The sequence below is a fragment of the Schistocerca piceifrons genome, chromosome 5, assembly GCF_021461385.2.
Source record: "Schistocerca piceifrons isolate TAMUIC-IGC-003096 chromosome 5, iqSchPice1.1, whole genome shotgun sequence".
Classification (NCBI taxonomy): Eukaryota; Metazoa; Arthropoda; class Insecta; order Orthoptera; family Acrididae; genus Schistocerca; species Schistocerca piceifrons.
The window spans coordinates 79,342,382-79,364,787 of record NC_060142.1 but is presented as its reverse complement, the minus strand read 5'-3'; the positions used below and the strand labels follow the sequence as shown (position 1 = coordinate 79,364,787).

The following is a 22,406-nucleotide window of genomic DNA, read 5'->3' as shown; positions in this document are numbered from 1 at the left end:
AGGTGAATCTAGGTAAACCTTGCAGCTGAGCTGTTGGTTTAAAATTAAAATTTATATTTAATCAGTTGCTGACAGGGCCGCGAAATGTTTAAAATATTTAAGAAGTTACATTACTTAACATACTGGCCCATACACACGATTCCACTGATATCACTTACGTCAGTGTAGCAGTCATATGACCATTGGTACCAGATCTGTACTACCTACAGCACTTCAAAACGACCGGCCGTGTTGGCCGAGTGGCTCTAGGCGCTGCAGTCTGGAATCGCGTGACCGCTACGGTCGCAGGTTCGAATCCTGCCTCGGGCATCGATGTCTGTGATGTCCTTAGGTTAGTTATGTTTAAATAGTTCTAAGTTCTAGGGGACTGATGACCTCAGAAGTTAAATGCCATAGTGCTCCGAGCCATTTTTGAACTTCAAAACGACCAGTGTGCGCTTTTAATGGACTGTCAAATATTTGGTCTGGTGAGTTCACAGATCAGTCGGTGTGCGGTTGTGTGAAGATTTTCGCGTGCGCCCTGCAGGTACTACCAGGCCACCGAGGAGGGACGGCCATCCACGCGGCAGGTGTTGGCCGTGGAGGAGGGTGGCGACCCCCGCTGCCTCAGCTGCGCCCTGACCAGCCCAGAGGGCAACGCCTGCCAACGGGCCGACGCCTCCTTCACCGACGACTTCGAGTGGTTCGGCATCTCGTGCTTCGGGCCAGACCCGCGTTTCTCCATGCTACTGAACACTGCTGCCCCCAATGGTGAGAACACCGGCTTAATTTACGTTTTGTATTAACACCACCTTCAGGCAAGACGGCGATGGTTCCAATTAATATCAGCTACCAGGAAATGAACAGAATATATATCAACAATTATAATCTCGCAAGCTGGCAAACGGTGTTGAGGTTATTGACTCTTAGGTTAATATATATTTGGTCGGTCAAAAAATTTCGTGGCGTTCTTCCGGAAGTTTATTAAACTCAACAGATATACATAACACAGATTTGAATCATCAATAACACACTACTGGCCATTAAAATTGCTGCACCACAAAGATGACGTGCTACAGACGCGAAATTTAACCGACAGGAAGAAGATGCTGTGATATGCAAATGATTAGTTTTCAGAGCATTCACACAAGGTTGGCGCCGGTGGCGACACCTACAATGTGCTGGCATGAGGAAAGTTTCCAACCTATTTCTCATACACAAGGAGGAATTGACCGGAGTTGCCTAGTGAAACATTGTTGTGATGCCTCGTGTAAGAAGGAGAAATGCGTACCATCACGTTTCCGACTTTGATAAAGGTCAGATTGTAGCCTGTCGCGATTGCGGTTTATCGTATCGCGACATTGCTGGTCGAGTTGGTCGAGATCCAATGACTGTTAGCAGAATATGGAATCGGTGGGTTCAGGAGGGCAATACGGAACGCCCTGCTGGATCCCAACGGCCTCGTATCACTAGCAGTCGAGATGACAGGCATCTTATCCGCACGGCTGTAACGGATCGTGCAGCCACGTCTCTATCCCTGAGTCAACAGGTGGGAACGTTTGCAAGACAACAACCATCTCCATGAACAGTTCGACGACGTTTGCAGCAGCATGGACTATCAGCTCGGAGACCATGGCTGCGGTTACCCTTGACGCAGCATCACAGACAGGAGCGCCTGCGATGGTGAACTCAACGACGAACCTGGGTGCACGAATGGCAAAACGTCATTTTCTCGGATGAATCCAGGGTCTCATCCGTGTTTGGCGCACATTGGAAGCGTGTATTCGTCATCGCCATACTGGCGTATCACCCGGCGTGATGGTATGGGGTGCCATCAGTTACACGTCTCGGTCACCTCTTGTTCGCATTGACGGCACTTTGAACAGTGGAAGTTACATTTCAGATGTGTTACGAGCGGTGGCTCTACCCTTCATTCGATCCCTGCGAAACCCTACATTTCAGCACGATAATGCACGACCGCATCTTGCAGGTCTTGTATGGGCCTTTCTGGATACAGAAAATGTTCGACTGCTGCCCTCGCCAGCACATTCTCCAGATCTCTCACCAACTGAAATCATCTGGTCAATGGTGGCCGAGTAACTGGCTCGTCACAACGCGCCAGTCACTACTCTTGATGAACTGTGGTACCGTGTTGAAGCTGCATGGACAACTGTACCTGTACGCCCCATCCAAGCTCTGTTGTAATGTAATCACATGTCAGTTCTAGTATAATATATTTTTCCAATGAATACCCGTTTATCATCTGCATTTCTTGTTGCTGTAGCAATTTTAATGTCCAGTAGTGTATTTTCTCCTTCACTATTTACAACAGTCTGCCAACACTGAACTTTTCGATTCAGCGACAGTGAAATCAGGTCGTTTTGAGGTAGAGAACTCGTCGAGCTATATTCGGAGCGTATTTTTAACCGGAAATGAAGTTCCTTGAAGATTGATCGAGAGAGAACGGTGGGGGTGAAAATCTGAGGGCGCGAGATCAGGTGAATAACGTGGGTGCAGGATGACTTCCCAGTCCAACTCCTGTACAGTTTTTTTGGTCAGTCTAGCAGAATGCGAACGGTCGTTATCGTGGAGTTGCATCACTTCATGCAGTCTGCCCGGTCAGATTCCATCTGCAAGGCGTCTCAGATGTTGACAGTAAATGTCAGCTGTGATAAGCTCGGGGAAGCAATTCATAGTACTCCACACCGTCGCTGTTCCATCAGATGCATAACGATATCTTCTGTGGATGCGCGCTGGTCTTTTGTACGCGAAGTTCCTGCTTTGTTTGGGCTCGACCATTCCTCTCTTTTCCTTATGTTAGCATAAAGACACCATTTCTCACCACCAGTAACGATACAGGATAGGAATGGTCGGTGTTGTTGATGAGCCAGTTGATAACGGCAAGCAGACATGCACAGCTGACCACCCGCTGACTTTTGAGATTTTGACTTAGATTATGCAGAACCCGCGTACGCGATTTCTGAACCTTCCGCACTGCCTGCAAATCTCGCACTATGGTGGAAGATCACAGCTCATTACATCTGCCAGTTCTCGAGTACCGTGATGCGGTCAATGTAGAGCAAAACGTTTAAACAATCTTCATCTGACCCCGAAGATCTTCCCGAACCTGGAGAATCGTTAACGTCAAAACGATCCTCCTTAAAACGAGAAAAACATCACCTTGCCGTGCTCTGTTCAATGGCACTCTCCCCATATGAGGCGCAAATTTTTCTATCTGCCTCTGCTGCTGTCACCCCTCCACTGAAGTCAAACAGAAAAATACGTTCCGATTTTTCCATTTGGAACTCCACTTGCTACCGACCACAGCTCCACCTCAGTATCTCCAAATCACAAAATGACAATATGTAAACACAAATAGCAACATTGAACTACAAATAAAAAACGCCAATCGAGAAATAAACCCATAGCAACCGGAATACCCCTAGCAAAACGTGTGGCCGAGCGGTTCTAGGCGCTTCAGCCTGTAACCGCACGACCGCTACGGTGGCAGGTTTGAATCCTGCCTCGGGCATGGATGTGTGTGATGTCCTTAGGTTATTGATTGGTGACTCCATGGAGTGCTGTGTGCACAACGACCATGTATGTTAAATTAAAAGGAAGGTCAGCGTTGGCCATAATATTGCTGTTTTATTTATGGCAAAATCGATTTTCAATCACATAGTGATCGCCTTCAGTGCTGCGGTGTACAAATTAAATTGTGATCGCTTCTCAGCTTTGGTTAATGATAACTAGATACCAGTGTCTAAGAGTTTAATTTGTACACCACAGCACTGAAGGCGATCACTATGTGATTGAAAATCGATTTTGCCATCAATAACACATCAATATTACGTCCAACGCTGACCTTCCTTTTAATGTCATTAGGTCAGTTAGGTTGAAGTAGTTCTGAGTTCTAGGGGACTGATGACCTCAGATGTTGAGTCCCATAGTGCTCAGAGCCATTTGAACCATTTGAACCTAGCAAAACAAATACGCTATGAACTTCTGCACCAATCTAATATAATGGAAGATAACGTTCTGTTAATCTGTCAAATGCAGAGCGCCGTAGACAAAGGCGCCCAGGTTAGTTTAGTGTTCTTCGACTTTTCGAAAGGCATTAGATGAAATTCCTTGCTGTCGTAGAGTGACAAAAATACGAGCGTACCGTGTATTGGACCAGATTTGTGGCTGGCTTCGGAAATTTCTAAGACAGACAACTCGGTTATTATTAATGGAACGGAATCGACGTAAGTAAAGGTAATTTCTTTGGTACTCCAAGTAAGTGTTTAAGAACCGCTGCCGTTTACAGTATAAAATGTGTTTGTTTTAGCTTGAAACAACTAAATAAATCGAAAATGACACATCGTACGAAAACAATGTCCTAGGTAGAAAGTTAATATTAATCAAGGGAACATCCGTCTGTGCTACAACTGGACACCTCCTAACCACCCGTACTGCGTGGGTGGGGTCAATTTTGTATTTTCAAATGGGAACACCCCCCTTCCCCATTTGTATTGAGTATGTGGATTCTACACCAACAAATACTTACAGTTCACTCAAATCATTGTTTCCTGTAGTGGTAGAAGGCGCTGTAAACGACAAATATCAGGTGTGTCTATTTTTGCAGTTAAAAAGCGATGCATTTGATTCTACATTTCATTTACTATGTAAATGTAAACCTTTGTGTTCTAACGGTTGATACTGATGTTCAAACATTGGTTGAATGTTGCAAATGTGATAATATATTACTGATAAAATGGCTCGTCATTAACATTTCTGACAAATAACTTACCTGTATGGTAACGTAGTTTTCTGTTCCCTGCGGCGTTGAATGTTGTGAGTCGCCAAACCATCGGAATGCATGATTTCGGTGGCCGCCCTTGAAGCCCACTAAAATGGTGAATAATTTCAATGTGTGCTTCCATCCAACCGCCGGAACTCACGCGCTGGCCACTACGCAGCTATCGGCGGAATACAAACCACAACCGTTGTAAGAAGGTAAAATGTTCATGAAATGATACTGACAGGCGCAGCTGCCATGAATACTCAACGAAATCAAGCACCCGAATGGTGAGAGGCAAGGGGTCACCAATATCAAACATTCCACGGGAACAGTAGAACATTACATCACTCTAAACGTAGTTTCCAACCAGCCATTGAAACGGTTATCCATATTATACTGTACAATGAAATTTGCAACACTAAAGTAAATTTCGAACATAAATATGAACCGGTAGAACACAATGGTCAACATTTACATCGTAAATGAAAGGTAGAATCAAATGTGTCGGTTCTTAACTGCAAAAGCAGGCACACTTAATATTTGTCGATTAAAGCGCCATGTACAACGAAACAGTGGTTGAATTAACTGTACTTACTTTCTGGCGTAGAATCCGAGTATGCAATAAAAACGGAAGGTTCCCATTTGAAAATGCAAAGTTGATCCCGCCCATGCAGGATGGGTGCTTAGGAAGACACTCAGCTGTAGCACAAACAGATATCCCCATTAGTAATATTAACTTTTCACTTAGATACTTAGTTGACTCAAGTGAAAACAAGCACTCGTTATAAGAATAATGTAATTCAGGAATGGCCAAGAGTTCTGCATGGGTCTAGTGCACTCGTCACCTGACTGCACACTTTCGCCATCATCACATCACGTTGTCTGAGCAGGAGGAAGGGGAAGAGAGGAGAAATACAAACGTATTGCATTTAGATGGAACGCTGATCATCTCACTTGCGGCTTAGTCTCACATTTCCTAACAACATAGCTCACAAACGAACAAAATGTTCGGTGTTATTTAATTATTTTTGGTGCGCTGAGGACGGAATAAAATGTATATCTGGTACAAACGGTCTGCTTACGGACAGACGCAGACAGAATCTCAGATAATTGTTACTTCAGTTGCTACGTAATCGTGACTTAGTTTCTGTAGTTTCATAATCGAAAGAAACGTTTCTAACGCATATGTTGATCGAAGCATTGGACCACGTTTGGAGCCTCATTATGGAGACGTAGAAACTTTTCCCGAGGAAAACAACGTGGGACTACTGGAAAGTTTTATCGGAAAAGAATTAGTCGTCCTAACGGGAACTGCACCGATCATCGATCGGTTCTATTTGTATGCGTAGGCCTACGTGGGAAATTTCAACAGAAATGGCAAATGGTCTTGAAAACAGCTCAAACACAGGTTTTAGACTGGCAGTGTTCTCAAGACATTTAGAAAACTATTCCTGTAATTCTTTCAATGCCACAATGAATTCTTCAAAACTCGCGTTTTCTTGAACAACAGTGAGCTTTAGAAATGCTTCAAATGGCTCTAAGCACTATGAGACTTAACATCTCAGGTCATCAGTCCCCTAGAACTTAGAACTACTTAAACCTAACTAACCTAAGAACATCACACACATCCATGCCCGAGGCAGGATTCGAACCTGCGAGCGTAGCAGCCGCGTGGTTCCGGACTGAAGCGCCTAGAACCGCTCGACCACAGCTTTACAAACTGGATGGATTTTTTGTCAGTAGTTGCCCCTACCACAATTCTCTATAAATGCATCGTTACCAAATCAGAAATAAGTTGTTTCTCTTCTTGCAGCGTCTTGCTGTGGGGCGGTCAAGAACACCTGAAGTGAGACGTCTGCAATCCATTCTGGGTGCTTTAACTTTCGTTCCTACTTTCCTTTTTGCGAAAACTCCACAATTACGGGTTTTAAATCAAAAAATCGTTCCAGGCATGCCTCTTGACTTAACCACCGCTTTTATTTATTCTCGAATCAGAAACATACAAATTTACAGTAGCATATATATATATATATACAAACTATATTCATATTACATGTGCCCAGCACTTTGCAACCTCCAAGGCGCTTGGAGTGGCTTGCAGGAGATCAATCTTCGTGCAGGACGTAGGGCACAAAAGTCACTGGAGCATGTGGCTGTGGTTTGTTCTTGTCCACAATCACAGGACGTATGTTCTTTTATGAAGCCCCATCTCTTCAGGTTGTCTCTGGATCGTCCAACTCCTGATCGTAATCTATTTAAAGATTTCCACACCAGCCAGATTTCTCTGGCGGCTGATCCTTTCATACCAGAAACATCATCTTGGTCCTTTTCAGGACCACAGTTGACCATATCGATGAATATAGAAGGTATATTATCACCAAAAGAAGAAACCACCGTTCATTGCTGTACTATATAACGTCTCCATACTCTTCGTTCAGTTCCATCAAAATATGTTGCAACTGACGATGTAATAATGCGTGCAACGTCAGAAAATTTACTATTTGTACGACCGATTTCATCACGTGCTCCGTGCCTGCTAATTCAACACAAAGTGTTACTTGGTGTATAGAACAATGGATCCTGTTCAAATTGTCTATCGAGCGACGTAAATTTTTCTTCTTCTTAGGTAACTAAATCTTTAAATTCTTTCTGCCTTGTGTTTTAATGGTGTTCTACAGAAAATCTGCAGTATCTGTCGATTATGCGCTCGACCACAGCTTTAGAAACTGGATGGATTTTTTTGTCAGTAGTTGCCCCTATAACAATTCTCTATAAATGCATCGTTACCAAATCAGAAATAAGTTGTTTCTCTTCTTGCAGCGTCTTGCTGTGGGGCGGTCTTTTGGTGAGAATTCTCATCCTTCCACTCTGCCATTCCCTTTCATATTTTAAAGTTTTTGGGCAAATGCATGATCCATACTGTGCTGTCTTACAGTGCACTTATTCACTACCGTTTTCGATCATATACTATCTTCACAGTGGAAAAATATCTATTGTGACAGCTTCACATGGCATACACGCTATTTAATCAGAAAAGTATACGCCATTGGTGACATGAAAACGTATGAAAAGGATACTTCACGCCACAATACAAGCTTAACCATGCAGAAAGCTATACTGAAAACATGAAAACCTGTTTTCAATGTTGTTTTCTGGTTGGTTTATACCACGAATAAATAGCGAAGGATAAACGGAGGTGACACCACGATTGTGCAAAAGTGAAGAAAGTCGTGCCGTTCGCAAAATGTCGCACCAAAAGCCGAATGAAACCGTGTTGCATCGCACTTCTCAATGGAATGCCGCGCTGTACCGAGTAGTTCCGAGAACTACCTAACAAAGCCGAGACGTGCCGACACAGGACGAGCATTGGACAGCACGCATGCAGCTCGCCGTGCATGCGTTAAGTTTTGCACTTTGTGGCCAACACCGATGGATAACGTCGAAAGATCCAGGACGAAATTTTGTGTACAGGAAGGTGGTAATGCCCGAAGACGGTAGCAAAATGTAGGAAGACATGTGGAGATTGATGACTGGGACAAGTACTTACAGTTCACCCTGAACGTAAACGAATGTAACACATTGTTCGAAAACAGTCAGAGAGATACATTTCTGTTCGATCACACCATTGGTGAAAACTCGCTATTGACAGTAACAACTGTAAAATACGTGGAGTAACCGTGTGGAGCAATGGCCACATAAAGTTAATTGAAGGAAAAGCACATATCAGGATGGAATTCGTTACTTGAACTTAACGAGACATAACTCACCCACAAAATAAGTGCCTTAAAACAGTTGTCTGATGCGGTTTTCGACTATTGTTTATGAGTCTGGGATCCTTACCAAGTAGGATTAACTGAAAAGAGAGATGTCAACAAATTCCAGTGATAGTCACTACGAAAGAGTGTAGTGTGTCACAGACAGGATTTCTGCTGAAATTCGGAGAGCGTATGTCCGAGGTAGACGTAGGTAACATATTACTTCCTCCCACACCATGTCTGACGAAATAATCAGGACAGGAAAACCAGAGAAATTAGAGCTCATACCAAAGTTTATAGACAGCCGTTGTTCCCATCCACAATTCGCGAATAAAACAGGAAAGGGCAAAATAGTAGCGGTTCCAGGGGTACCCTCCCTCACACACAGTTTGCAAAGTATAAATATAGATATAGAATGTGTGGGAAGAGAATTTGGTTTCAGAAAAGGGAGGAGTGCACGAGATACCTGTGCTTCATTAAAATAATTGGTTAAAGATATACAGAAATACGGAATTGAAAGAGTCTGTGCTTCACAGATCTACATTGACAGGAAGGAATATCGTAACACCAAGGAGATGTGCGTTGTAGACGAAAGTTGGTAGCCGTGTTTCTATATCTGAAAGATGATCTCTGTTCAAATTTCATGCCCAGTTACCACTATTGTAGCCCAATAAATTGACATCTGGCACCTGTAAAACACAATGAATGCACCTTTGCATTGTTGTATTCAACATCCAGGTGGTTACACCGGTTATTAATGTACCAGCATGTCACATCTGCAATGGCTTATCTCTCGTTCGCATTTACCTGTGATCTTGCTATGTTAATCAGTTAAATATGTTACCTAGACAGATATATTCTCGAAAGTTCATTACTCTACATTAATTAATTTTTGGTGTTGCGATTTTTATCTGTCAATGTAGAAAAAGATTTTACTGAGCGGTATCAGATGAGCTGATGAAATTACAAAAAAATGGTTCAAATGGCTCTGAGCACTATGGGACTTAACATCTATGGTCATCAGTCCCCTAGAACTTAGAACTACTTAAACCTAACTAACCTAAGGACATCACACACATCCATGCCCGAGGCAGGATTCGAACCTGCGACCGTAGCAGTCGCGCGGCTCCGGACTGAGCGCCTAGAACCGCTAGACCACCGCGGCCGGCGATGAAATTACAGACAATGGTGGAACGCAACCATGGATCTGAGGAATGGTGTCAAAGACTCGTTTGAAATTGGAAGAGGAGTACGACGGTGTTGTTATCTTCCACAAACTCTGTTTATAATGCAGTAAAATTTCTGTAATTCGAGCCCCAGCAATCCGATCTTCCGTTTAATCTAAGGTGCATGACAGATGACTACCACGTTAAAAATATGAAAAGAATATCACTGATGAAAATACGCAGGGCGTGGCGTGGATGTGATGGGCGGCCAAGATGCACGCGCACACATTTTTTACGATGATGCCCACTTCAGCCACTATTGTTTCACTCACTGCCAATCAGCTATTTTCTGCTCAGTCTCAGTGCGGTTTATATGTGTAGATGGGTCATGCTATTGTTTCTGCCATTTTAGATTAGTTCAGTCCTAGTGGACCATTACCAGTAACATCTGTGCCACAGCATAAAATCCTGAGCGGAGGGGGCAGGACCCTGCGGTGTAAAAGAAGTTACGTTATAAAGAATATATCAGCACCTGTAACCAATAATGGAGGCATACATCAATCGACAGCCGAAGGTTGGTATTACTGAGGGCAGTGATATTCAAAGGGGAGCACGCAATATCTGAATGCAAGAACGATAATGGAAACGTATCATGTACCACATATAAAAAAAATGCTGGGCAGCCTGGATCTGTATATGAGTAAATACTTCTCCATGATGGATTTAAAGTGTGAGTATCAACAGTTGGAAATGGTTTCAGAAAACCACCTCAAGACTCCTTTTATATTCCATGACACAACCAATATCAACAAATGCTTACGGATGCTTGAGAATGTGCCAGCCATATTCCAGAGATTATTAGAGAGAGTGATAACGGTATTAAAAGTGACATGACGATATTTTTGTGTTTTCTAAAGACCTAGAGCAGCACGCTCAACGGCTGGAGGAAGCGTTTAAGAGCTTGCATTTGGTGTGGTTAACATTATGTATTGAAAAATGTCACTTTGTGTTCACAGAGATAAACTATATAGGGTCTCTCTCCTAAGAGTTGTCAGGCGCAGTTTCTCTAGTGTTTCAGTAGTTTTGGCGTTGTGTAGCTGGGGTCAGCGTAACAAAATCATCATGTCTTTCATGCGATGCCCAGTGTCGGCGGAAAGGGCGGTTTAATTTTGATAGAAATCCCATTTCATTCAAACTAGTCCTTGGAAGTCAATTTAGGATAAATATGGGAAATGGATGTTCATATACGAGGGTTGTCCAGAAAGTAAGTTCCGATCGGTCGCGAAATAAAATCCACAGTGAAAATCAGAAACATTTTATTTGCAAGAGTTAGCTGCACTTTCCAGATACTTCTCTACATAGTCACCGCTCCGACTTAGACATTTGTCGGAGAGTTATACCAAATTTCCAACGCCATAGTCATCGAAGGCAGCCGCCTGTGCTTTCCGATAATTCTCTACGCTGGTCTATAGCGGGTAGCCTGCGCCCAAGTGTCGTCTTGTCTCCAGCGTTTCATGTGAACAGAGATGATACTCAGATGAGCCAATTAGGGATGTATTGTGGGTGATGGAACCCATCGAAAAGGCTACAGGAGCGTCTTCACTGTCCCTGCAGAGTGCGGCTGAGAACTGCCATGAAGAAGGAAGTACCGGGGGCCGGCCGGAGTGGCCGAGCGGTTCTAGATGCTACAGTCTGGAACAGCGCGACCGCCTCGGGCGTGGATGTATGTGACGTCCTTAGGTTAGTTAGGTTTAAGTAAGTCTAAGTTCTAAGGGACTGATGACCTCAGAAGTTGAGTCCCATAGTGCTCAGAGCCATTTGAACCATTTTTGAAGGGAGAGCGTAGCAGTTGTGTTACATGGGCTGCATTCATTAAGGCGAAGCCTCTCAGTGGGCCCTCCTACTTGGCGGGAGACATCGTTGTTCTAGGCACCTTTACTCGCTCACAGTGCGCTCACAACTGAAAAGAGCGTCGTGATGCGATCGACAGTCATACTAGAGACACTACCCAACAAATTCGTGCAAAGCTTCATCAGGTTTTCACAGTTGTGTCGATTTCGCGACCGATCGGAACTTACTTTCTGGACAACACTTGTGTTTTTGGATCAACATTACATGAGTATTTACGTCATCTGAAAACTGTTAATTATAGCTATTGCAAGTCATATTGCTTAATACCTCCAAGAACATGTGAAAGAGCAAGCCATTAATGATTAATTTCCCCTGGGGAGGTCGGATGTTGAAGTGTGAAGTGTGGATGCAAAACAGTTAGTCTATACTGACAGCCATAGTCCACTTAGTGGTGCAGCTATGACTGTGCAGAAGGCATCAGGTCATAAAGTTTGTGTTATGATTGTGGAAAGACTGTATTATACAGAGAAAAACAACCTTCTCAATGATGTTTGTACATATCAAGTTACCACACATAAAAATACCTGCACCTCTTTATCCCTGTATGTTGTGAAAACGATTATCCCTTAGATATTGTGTGAGTGAGCAGGGGAAGGTACACAGAAAACTTATGAAATATGTGTTGTGTACATAGTTCCGCGTAGTCAGCGCGTACACTACTTTCCCACTAGATCACGCCCCACTAAGCACAACAGCGCAGGCACAGCACTCGTCCATCTCCGCACTACGAGATGGCGCTGCCATAGAGATGGACCAAATTCTGCTTCCGCCGATCCGCGTATTAATATGTAACGCAGCCAATGAGATTGCTGCTAATGTAGAACCTATTCTCCTCGCGGATCACACTCGCGCATTGCTACATGAATGCACAAGGTATTATTACGAGTGTACAGACCTCTGATTAGTCAGTCTGCATTTGTCTGCACCAGTCTGTACCAGTCTGCATTAGTCTGTACCAGTCTGTACGAGTTCTACATTTGTCTGTACCAGTCTATAGTCAAGTTTCAGTCTGCGCCTAATAAGATTACCAAATTCCTGTACCTAGCCATGAATATAAATGTATAGACACTTTTGTCAAGTATCAGAGATATATGTGAGAATAAGATTAACGTACCAATACCAAAGGAACTTCAGATTGTCAATTGTAAATAGCATCCAGAACCAAGTTAAGTAATTTTTATGCTTGTTATTATTTTAATAAATGTGTGTGAAAATTAATCAAGTTCTGTTTAAAGTTGGTCACCGTCAATCTGCTACTCTAAGCGTGCAAGTGGTATTTCTATCGTCTGACCTAACGGCAGAAGATAAACACGCCACGATAAGACCACGAGACATATTGCTGACACTCGCCTACTTCGTTAGAGCGACAAGTCAAATAATCTGATGGTGTGTGTACTGAAAGTCTTACAGTATGCACAGCACAGTATGTGAAGTTTTTTCGAAATTTCCTTTACATTATCCGTAGTTCTTATCGTTTATTTGTTATGCATTAGATAGTTATAGTCGTTTGTAATCGCGATATTCATTCTAAATTGCTTTTTACAGTCTTTTATCTGTGTGCTAAGTTTGTTTCGGTACGGTTTCCTCTTTAAATCACGAAACATATGTATATTTTTGCCCCTTGTGTGTTACAGGCGACAGGAAACTGACGTCAAACAGTAAAGAACTGCGGAAGTTGTTGAAATCTAGACTGCAGCCAGGGCGTCTGGATGACTGGGTGGAGGTGGAGGGAGGGGTGGCAGCCCAGGTGCGCCTCCTGCTGCCCCCAGACCTCGACCCCAATGGCTCCGAGAAGAGGCCCGCCGTTGTCAGTGTGTGAGTGCAGACAATTGAGCCTTTCAGGTGCACGGGCTACCCACAAGGTGTTGACGCGGCTGTAGCGTGAGAGAGACGGGGTGTATCAACAACGCACAGCGTAGCACAAGCTGCCAAAGATGACCGATACTACCTCGTCTGATGACACATCAGCGCGAGCGGCGTCTGTGAGCGTGGGATTTCAAGTGGCCACAGTCACTTGCTCGTAGATTGCAAAGTCACAGAGTGCAGTCGCATGGTGTGGCTTCTTCGAGCCTAGTTTACCACTGCATTGAAAAGAAATGAACACATGAAAACGACCATTCGTTGACAATTCGCCGGTGTTCACTACTCTACATCTATATCCATACTCCGCAAGCCACCTGACGGTGTGTGGCGGAGGGTACCTTGAGTACCTCTATCGATTCTTCCTTCTATTCCAGTCTCGTATTGTTCGTGGAAACAAGGATTGGCGGTATGCCTCTGTGTGGGCTCTAATGTCTCTGATTTTATCCTCATGGTCTCTTCGCGAGATATACGTAGGAAGGAGCAACATACCGCTTGACTCCTCGGTGGAGTTATGTTCTCGAAACTTCAACAAAAGCCCGTACCCAGCTACCGAGCGTCTCTCCTGGTGAGTCTTCCACTGGAGTTTATCTGTCATCTCCGTAACGCTTTCGCGATTACTAAATGATCCTGTAACGAAGCGCGCTGCTCTCCGTTGGATCTTCTCTATCTCTTCTATGAACCCTATCTGGTACGGATCCCACACTGCCGAGCAGTATTCAAGCAGTGGGCGAACAACTGTAACCTACTTCCTTTGTTTTCGGATTGAATTTCCTTAGGATTCTTCCAATGAATCTCAGTCTGGGATCTGATTTACCGATGATCAACTTTATATGATCATTCCGTTTTAAATCAGTCCTAATGCGTACTCCCAGATAATTTGTGGAATTAACTGCTTCCAGTTTCTGACCTGCTATATTGTAGCTAAATGATAAGGAATTTTTCTTCCTATGTATTCGCAGCACATTACACTTGTCTACATTGAGATTCAATTGCCATTCCCTGCACCATACGTCAATTCGCTGCAGATCCTCCGGCATTTCAGTACAATTTTCCATTGTTACAACCTCTCGATATACCACAGCATCATCCGCAAAAAGCCTCAGTAAACTTCCGATGTCATCCACAAGGTCATTTATGTATATTGTGAATAGCAACGGTCCTACGACACTCTCCTGCGGCACACCTGAAATCACTCTTACTTCGGAAGACTTCTCTCCATTGAGAATGACATGCTGCTTTCTGTTATCTAGGAACTTTTCAATACAATCACACAATAGGTCTGATAGTCCATATGGTCTTATTTTGTTCATGCTGATTCGTTTATTTGACAGTACTGATACCGTGCATAAATAATTTGTTCCTATTTGCTTGTATCTGTGAACAAGCGTTTACCCTATAGGGACCTGTGAGAAAACACGAGACAATGAGCATAACCTATGCTACTGTTTTATGACGCTAATAATCTGCACATAATACAGAAGGAAGAGATGTGCGAGGAAAGTAATGAGACTGATTTTTTTATCTGCCAAAATTTTTATATTTTCAAACAACAATGCTTTCCTTTTCGAAGAAGTTCCCTTCGGCAGCTATTCATCGAATGTCGTTGTTCCCAGTCTTGTAGCAGCGCTGAAAGGCTTCAAATGGTACGGCCTTTAATGTCATTCTTTCTAATGTTCTCCAGAGTCCCAATATGATGTCCCTTAAGACATTTTTCAATTTCGGGAAAAAAAGTCACAAGAGCTCTGATCAGGTGAACAGGGGGGCTCTGAACAACAAGAACGCCTATTGAGGTCAAAAATTCCTTGATGGAAGTAGCCGTGTGACATGCGTTCTCATGATACGGCATCCACTTGTCTGCTACGTCCAGCTTCACTCGATTCACCCTCTTCCTGAGCCTTTCAAGAACAGCTTCGTAAAACATTTGGTTGACAGTCTCTCCTGGAGGAACAAATTCTTTATGCACGTTATCAGTACTGTCAAAAAAGTAAATCAGCATTGTTTTGATCTTTAATTTGCTCATTCGAACTCTTTACAGTCGAGGAGATGTTCCAGTGTCCCGGACTTCACTTTGCTTTGTTGCCTCAGGATCGTGCTGAAAAATCCAGGATTCATCCCCAGCTATGATTACCCAACTGAACCACTCGTGATCATTGCCGATTCTCTCAAGAAGATTAACGGAAACGTTTCATCGATTGTCCTTGTGCTCAGTTTGTGAGTTTTTTCGGCACCACTTGGCACACAACTTTCACATGTGCAAAACTTCAGTCAAAACTTGATGTAAGGTGAAAAAGTGTGTAAGTTTAGCAGGTCACCCCTCATCCTTGTTGTTAAACGTCAGACTGATCTCACAAGAGCACGCACATGTTCGACATTTTCCTCGGTTTTTTAATCTGAAAGCCTCTCTGAAAGAGGTTCATCTTCAACGTGTTCTTGGCCTTCCAAAACAGACTTTTGCCAGCGAAAATTTGTGCTGTTGATAACAAATTTTCCCCATAGGCCTATTTCAACTTTTCAAGTCACACTCGTGGGTTCCCCAAGTTTTACACAAAATTTGAGATCATAACGTCGCCCTAAATTCCGCTGTTCTAATTTTCGTATCACACAACAAAAACACAACTTTACCGATGGCGTTCTCAAAAAAAAAAAAAAAAAAAAAAAAAAAGCGTGATGGCTATATGGAGCTGAAACTCGGATTGAGCCTACATCTACATACATACTCCGCAATCCACCATACGGTGCGTGGCGGAGGGTACCTCATACCACAACTAGCATCTTCTCTCCCTGTTCCACTCCCAAACAGAACGAGGGCAAAATGACTACCTATATGCCTCTGTACGAGCCCTAATCTCTCTTACCTTATCTTTGTGGTCTTTCCGCGAAATATAAGTTGGCGGCATCCCTCTGGAAGGGATGAACACACCAGTTTACACAAGTAGAACAACTCCCTTAGCTGAGTGGACAGGACGTCTGACTGTCATGCAATGGACCTGGGCTCGATTCCCAGCTGGGTTCGAGGTTTTCTCCGTTCTCCTCACCATCATTTCATCACCATCGTCACGCAAGTCGCCCAATGTGGCGTCAAATGAAGAGACTTGCAACTCGGCGGCCCAACTTCTCCAGGTGGGAACTCTCGGCCAAGAATGCCATACTATCATTTCACTCGTCACCGATTGAGCCTTGTGGCTGCTCAAACACCTGAAGGTAGGCAAACTCCAGCTTAAGATGTCGAAGGAGTTGCCTAACGGTCAGGCGCTAGAGCAACCTCATGACTTAATTTGTGTCAAAGTTACTGAGAAGTACATTTTTAACATGCTCAAGAAAGGTGTATTAGTGACATCAAAAGTGTTGCCGGACTGAATGGTCTTAGGACACTACGCCCGTAATCACGCCACAGGAGGGCGTGAAAAAGAAGTGGCGAAAAAGCATAAAAACACTTTTCCACTTCGAAAAACGTTCAAATTTCGTCGAATTGCTCTGTACGGCCCATAGTGGTTCCATCCGCCATGTTGTTGTTGTTGCTGTGGTCTTCAGTCCTGATACTGGTTTTGAAGCAGCTCTCCATGCTACCCGACCCTGTGCAAGTTTCTTCATCTCCCTGTACCTACTGCAACCTACATCCTTCTGAATCTGCTTAGTGTATTCATCTCTTGGTCTCCCTCTACGATTTCTACCCTCCACGCTGCCCTCCAATGCTAAATTCCCTTGATGTCTCAGAACATGTCTTACCAACCGGTCCCTTCTTCTCGTCAAGCTGTGCCACAAACTCCTCTTCTCCTCAATTCTGTTCAATATCTCCTCATTAGTTATGTGACCTACCCATCTAATCTTCAGCATTCTTCTGTAGCACCACATTTCGAAAGCTTCTATTCTCTTCCTGTCCAAACTATTTATCGTCCATGTTTCACTTCCATACATGGCTACACTCCATACGAATACTTTCAGAAACGACTTCCTGACACTTAAATCTATACTCGATGTTAACAAATTTCTCTTCTTCAGAAACGCTTTCCTTGCTATTGCCAGTCTACATTTTATATCCTCTGTACTTCGGCCATCATTAGTTATTTTGCTCCCCAAATAGCAAAACTCCTTTACTACTTTAAGTGTCTCATTTCCTAATCTAATTCCCTCAGCATCACCCAACTTAATTCGACTACATTCCATTATCCTCGTTTTGTTTTTGTTGATGTTCATCTTATATCCTCCTTTCAAGACACTGTCCATTCCGTTCAACTGCTCTTCCAAGTCCTTTGCTGTCTCTGACAGAATTACAATGTCATCGGCGAACCGCAAAGTTTTTATTTCTTCTCCATGGATTTTAATACCTACTCCGAATTTTTCTTTTGTTTCCTTTACTGCTTGCTCAATATACAGATTGAATAGCATCGGGGAGAGGCTACAACCCTGTCTCAGTCCCTTCCCAACCACTGTTTCACTTTCATGTCCCTCGACTCTTATAACTGCCATCTGGTTCCTGTAAAAATTGTAAATAGCCTTTCGCTCCCTGCATTTTACCCCTGCCACCTTCAGAATTTGAAAGAGAGTATTCCAGTCAACATTGTCAAAAGCTTTCTCTAAGTCTGGAAATGCTAGAAACGTACGTTTGCCTTTCCTTAATCTTTCTTATAAGATAAGTCGTAAGGTCAGTATTGCCTCACGTGTTCCAATATTTCTACGGAATCCAAACTGATCTTCCCCGAGATCGGCTTCTACCAGTTTTTCCATTCGTCTGAAAAGGATTCGCGTTAGTATTTTGGAGCTGTGACTTATTAAACAGATAGTTCGGTAATTTTCACATCCGTCAACAACTGCTTTCGTTGGGATTGGAATTATTATATTCTTCTTTTAGTCTGAGGGTACTTCGCCTGTCTCATACATCTTGCTCGCCAGATGGTAGAGTTTTGTCAGGACTGGCTCTCCCAAGGCCATAAGTAGTTCTAATGGAATGTTGTCTACTCCCGGGGCCTTGTTTCGACTTAGGTTCAAAATGGTTCAAATGGCTCTGAGCACTATGGGACTTAACATCTGAGGTGATCAGTCCCCTAGAACTTAGAACTACTTAAACCTAACTAACCTAAGGACATCACACACATCCATGCCCGAGGCAGTATTCGAACCTACGACCGTAGCAGTCGCGCGGTTCCGAACTGCAGCGCCTAATCCGCGTGGCCACCGCGGTCGGCTTTCGACTTAGGTCTTTCAGTGCTCTGTCAAACTCTTCACGCAGTATCGTATCTCCCATTTCATCTTCATCTACATCCTCTTCCATTTCCATAATATTGTCCTCACGTACATCGCCCTTGTGTAGACCCTCTATATACTCCTTCCACCTTTCTGCTTTCACTTCTTCGGTTAGAACTGGGGTTCCATTTGAGCTCTTGATATTCATACAAGTGGTTCTCTTTTCTCCAAACGTCTCTTTAATTTTCCTTTGGCAGTATCTATCTTACCCCTAGCGAGATAAGCCTCTACATCCTTACATTTGTCCTCTAGCCATCCCTGCTTAGCCATTTTGCACTTCCTGTCGATCTCATTTTTGAGACATTTGTATTCCGTTTTGCCTGCTTCATTTGCTGCATTTTTATATTTTCTCCTTTCATAAGTTAAATTCAATATTTCTTTTGTTACCCAAGGAGTTCTACTAGCCCTCGTCTTTTTACCTACTTGATCCTCTGCTGCCTTCACTACTTCATCCCTCAGAGCGACCCATTCTTCTTCTACTGTACTTCTTTCCCCCATTGCTGTCAATTGTTTCCTTATGCTCTCCCTGAAACTCTGTACAACCTGTGGTTTAGTCAGTTTATCCAGGTAACATCTCCTTAAATTCCCACCTTTTTGCAGTTTCTTCGGTTTTAATCTACAGTTCATAACCAATAGATTGTGGTCAGAGTCCACATCTGCCCCTGCAAATGTCTTACAATTTAGAACCTGGTTCCTAAATCTCTGTCTTACCATTATATAATCTATCTGATACCTTTTAGTATCTCCGGGATTCTTCTATGTATACAATCTTCTTTTATGATTCTTGAACCAATTGTTAGCTATGATTAAGTTATGCTCTGTGCAAAATTCTACTATACGGCTTCCTATTTCATTTCTTACCCCTAATCCATATTCTCCTGCTACATTTCCTTCTCTCCCTTTTCCTACTACTGAATTCCAGTCACCCATGACTATTAAATTTTCGTCCCCCTTCACTACCTGAATAATTTCTTTTATCTCATCATACATTTCATCAATTTCTTCATCATCTGCAGAGCTAGTTGGCATATAAACTTGTACTACTGTAGTAGGCGTGGGCTTCGTGTCTATCTTGGCCACAATAATGCGTTCACTGTGCTGTTTGTAGTAGCTTACCCTCACTCCTATTTTTTATTCATTATTAAATCTACTCCTGCATTACCCCTATTCGATTCTGTATTTATAATCCTGTATTCGGGTGCCCAAAAGTATTGTTTCTCCTGCCACCGAACTTCACTAATTCCCACTATATCTAACTTTAACCTATCCATTTCCCATTTTAAATTTTCTAACCTACCTGCTCGATTAAGCGATCTGACATTCCACGCTCCGATCCGTAGAATGCCAGTTTTCTTTTTCCTGATAACGACGTCCTCTTGAGTAGTCCCCGCCCGGAGATCCGAATGGGGGACTATTTCACCTGCGGAATATTTTACCCAAGAGGACGCCATCATCATTTAACCATACAGTAAAGCTGCATGCCCTCGGGAAAAATTACGGCTGTAGTTTCCCCTTGCTTTCAGCCGTTCGCAGTACCAGCACAGCAAGGCCGTTTTGGTTATTGTTACAGGGGCTGATCAGTCAATCATCCAGACTGTTGCCCCTGCAACTACTGAAAAGGCTGCTGCCCCTCTTCAGGAACCACACGTTTGTCTGGCCTCTGAACAGATACCCCTCCGTTGTGGTTGCACCTACGGTACGGCCATCTGTATCGCTGAGGCACGCAAGTCTCCCCACCAACGGCAAGGTCCATGTTTCATTAGGGGGGGGGGGGGGGGGGGGAGACCTCCATAGCACAGCAAGAACTACTGTCACACAGTACTCTTAAAGGGGTGCAATCACGTTCAGACGAGTTGCAACTAGGCAGTGTTGATAGAGTAGGGTTGAAATGCCCGGGGGAGGCAGCAATGGCCACATTTGTCAAGAACGTCGCACTGTTCCTCATCGCACTGCCAACTGTCATTTTCGACAGCGAAACAAAGTGCCGGTGGAACGGATGGTTTCACTGGTGTGCTTTATGCGGCACCAGGAGACTTCTTTGTGTCGATTCAGAGCGACAGTGTGTCTGAAATGTTTCCCTCCGTCACTCATACGAAAACTGCGGGTTTTAAACGCCTGGTGTCACGGTTCTAACTCCGTGACAGAGGCTTCAGAAAAATGGATGAAATGTCGGAAGAGGTAGTGCAACGACGATCCCATCTTGTGACTCATCCACGGTATGCGCTGGGCAGAATTGTGACGAAATTTGGTGCCAATGCAACGTCAATAGCCCATCTTACAGCTCACAGCTCACGCGATCTGAGCTTTGTTTCTTTCTTTCTGTCTTTTTTTTTTTCATGTTTTCACCCCTTGTTGTTTGAAACATCACCGAGCTGGAGGGCGAAGCAGCTGAGAACCACGCTTTTGCATCATTACAGAGGAAGGTTGTAGGCATAAACTGTGCAAGGCAATAACACGTTGGCCTACCTCTGACCCTTATGCCAGTAATTAGTCGGCTTGGCGCTGGTTGATATGGTTGTTGGATTTGTATTTCGGTATAGTGCGAAATTCTGTCCAACTCTGTCTGGATCGTTAAAATCCCGAGCCCGTTCAAGGACCCTGCCCGTAATGCTCCAAACGTTCCCAATTGTGGAGAGATCGGGTGAACTTGCTGGACAAGGTAGGGTTTGGCAAGTACGAAGACAATCAATAGAAACTCTTGCTGTGTGCAAGCTGGTGTTATCTTGCTGAAATGCAAGCCCAGGATAACTTGGCATGAATGGCAACAAAACGGGAGATGGAATATCGTCGACATACGAGGGCCGTTTGAAAAGTCCGTGCAAATTCCGAGAGATGGCACCACCGGCGCATACCGAGGTCATTTTTAGTTAGTAGCATCTTTGTAAAGAACGCACATCAATTAGGAGCCATATTGGTCTATTTCTATGTGTCCGGCATTCGTGTGATTCAAGGAAGTCGAGTGACTGTCAAAAAATGGACGAAAAAGAATTTGTTGTGGTGATTTAACATTACTTTATGAAAGGCAAAATGCCACAGGAGACTAAAGAGAAACTTGATAAAAAATTACGGTGACTTTGCACCTTTGACTAGAACAGTTTATAAGTGGTTTCAAAATTTTCGGAGTGGTCATATGGGCACAAGTGATGCTGAACGTTCTGGACGCCCTGTGGAGGTTACGACTCCAGAAATCATTGATAAAATCCATGATATGGTGATGGATGGCAGAAGAGTTAAGGTGCGTGAGATTGCTAGTGCTGTAGGCATTTCGAATGAACTGGTACATAATATTTTGCATAAACATTTGGACATGAACAAGCTATCCGCAAGATGGGTTCCGCGATTGCTCACGCTTGACCAAAGACGGAATCGTGTGAAGTGTTGCAAGGATGGTTTGCAGCTGTTCAGGAAGCATCCGCAAGACTAACTATCGTTTCGTTCAAATGTGTGTGAAATCTTATGGGACTTAACTGCTAAGTTCATCAGTCCCTAAGCTTATACGCTACTTAACCTAATTTATCCTAAGGACAAACACACACACACCCATGCCCGAGGGGGGACTCGAACCTCCGTTGGGACCAGCCGCACAGTCCATTACTGCAGCGCCTTAGACCGCTCGGCTAATCACGCGCGGACGTCGTTTCGTCACTGTTGATAAAACAGGGATACATTACTATACTGCTGAGACAAAAGAACAGTCTAAGCAATGGG

General features: G+C 43.7%; 1 protein-coding gene across 1 annotated transcript in view; it reads left to right on the top strand.

The window, feature by feature from the left end:
* Positions 1-22,406, top strand: part of LOC124798751 (venom dipeptidyl peptidase 4-like) — a 329,107-nt gene that overhangs the window by 204,911 nt on the left and 101,790 nt on the right. The window contains exons 13-14 of the mRNA XM_047262278.1: positions 527-750; positions 13,229-13,409. Of these exons, the coding sequence (XP_047118234.1) occupies positions 527-750; positions 13,229-13,409 (405 nt within the window). The remainder of the gene's footprint in view (positions 1-526; positions 751-13,228; positions 13,410-22,406) is intronic.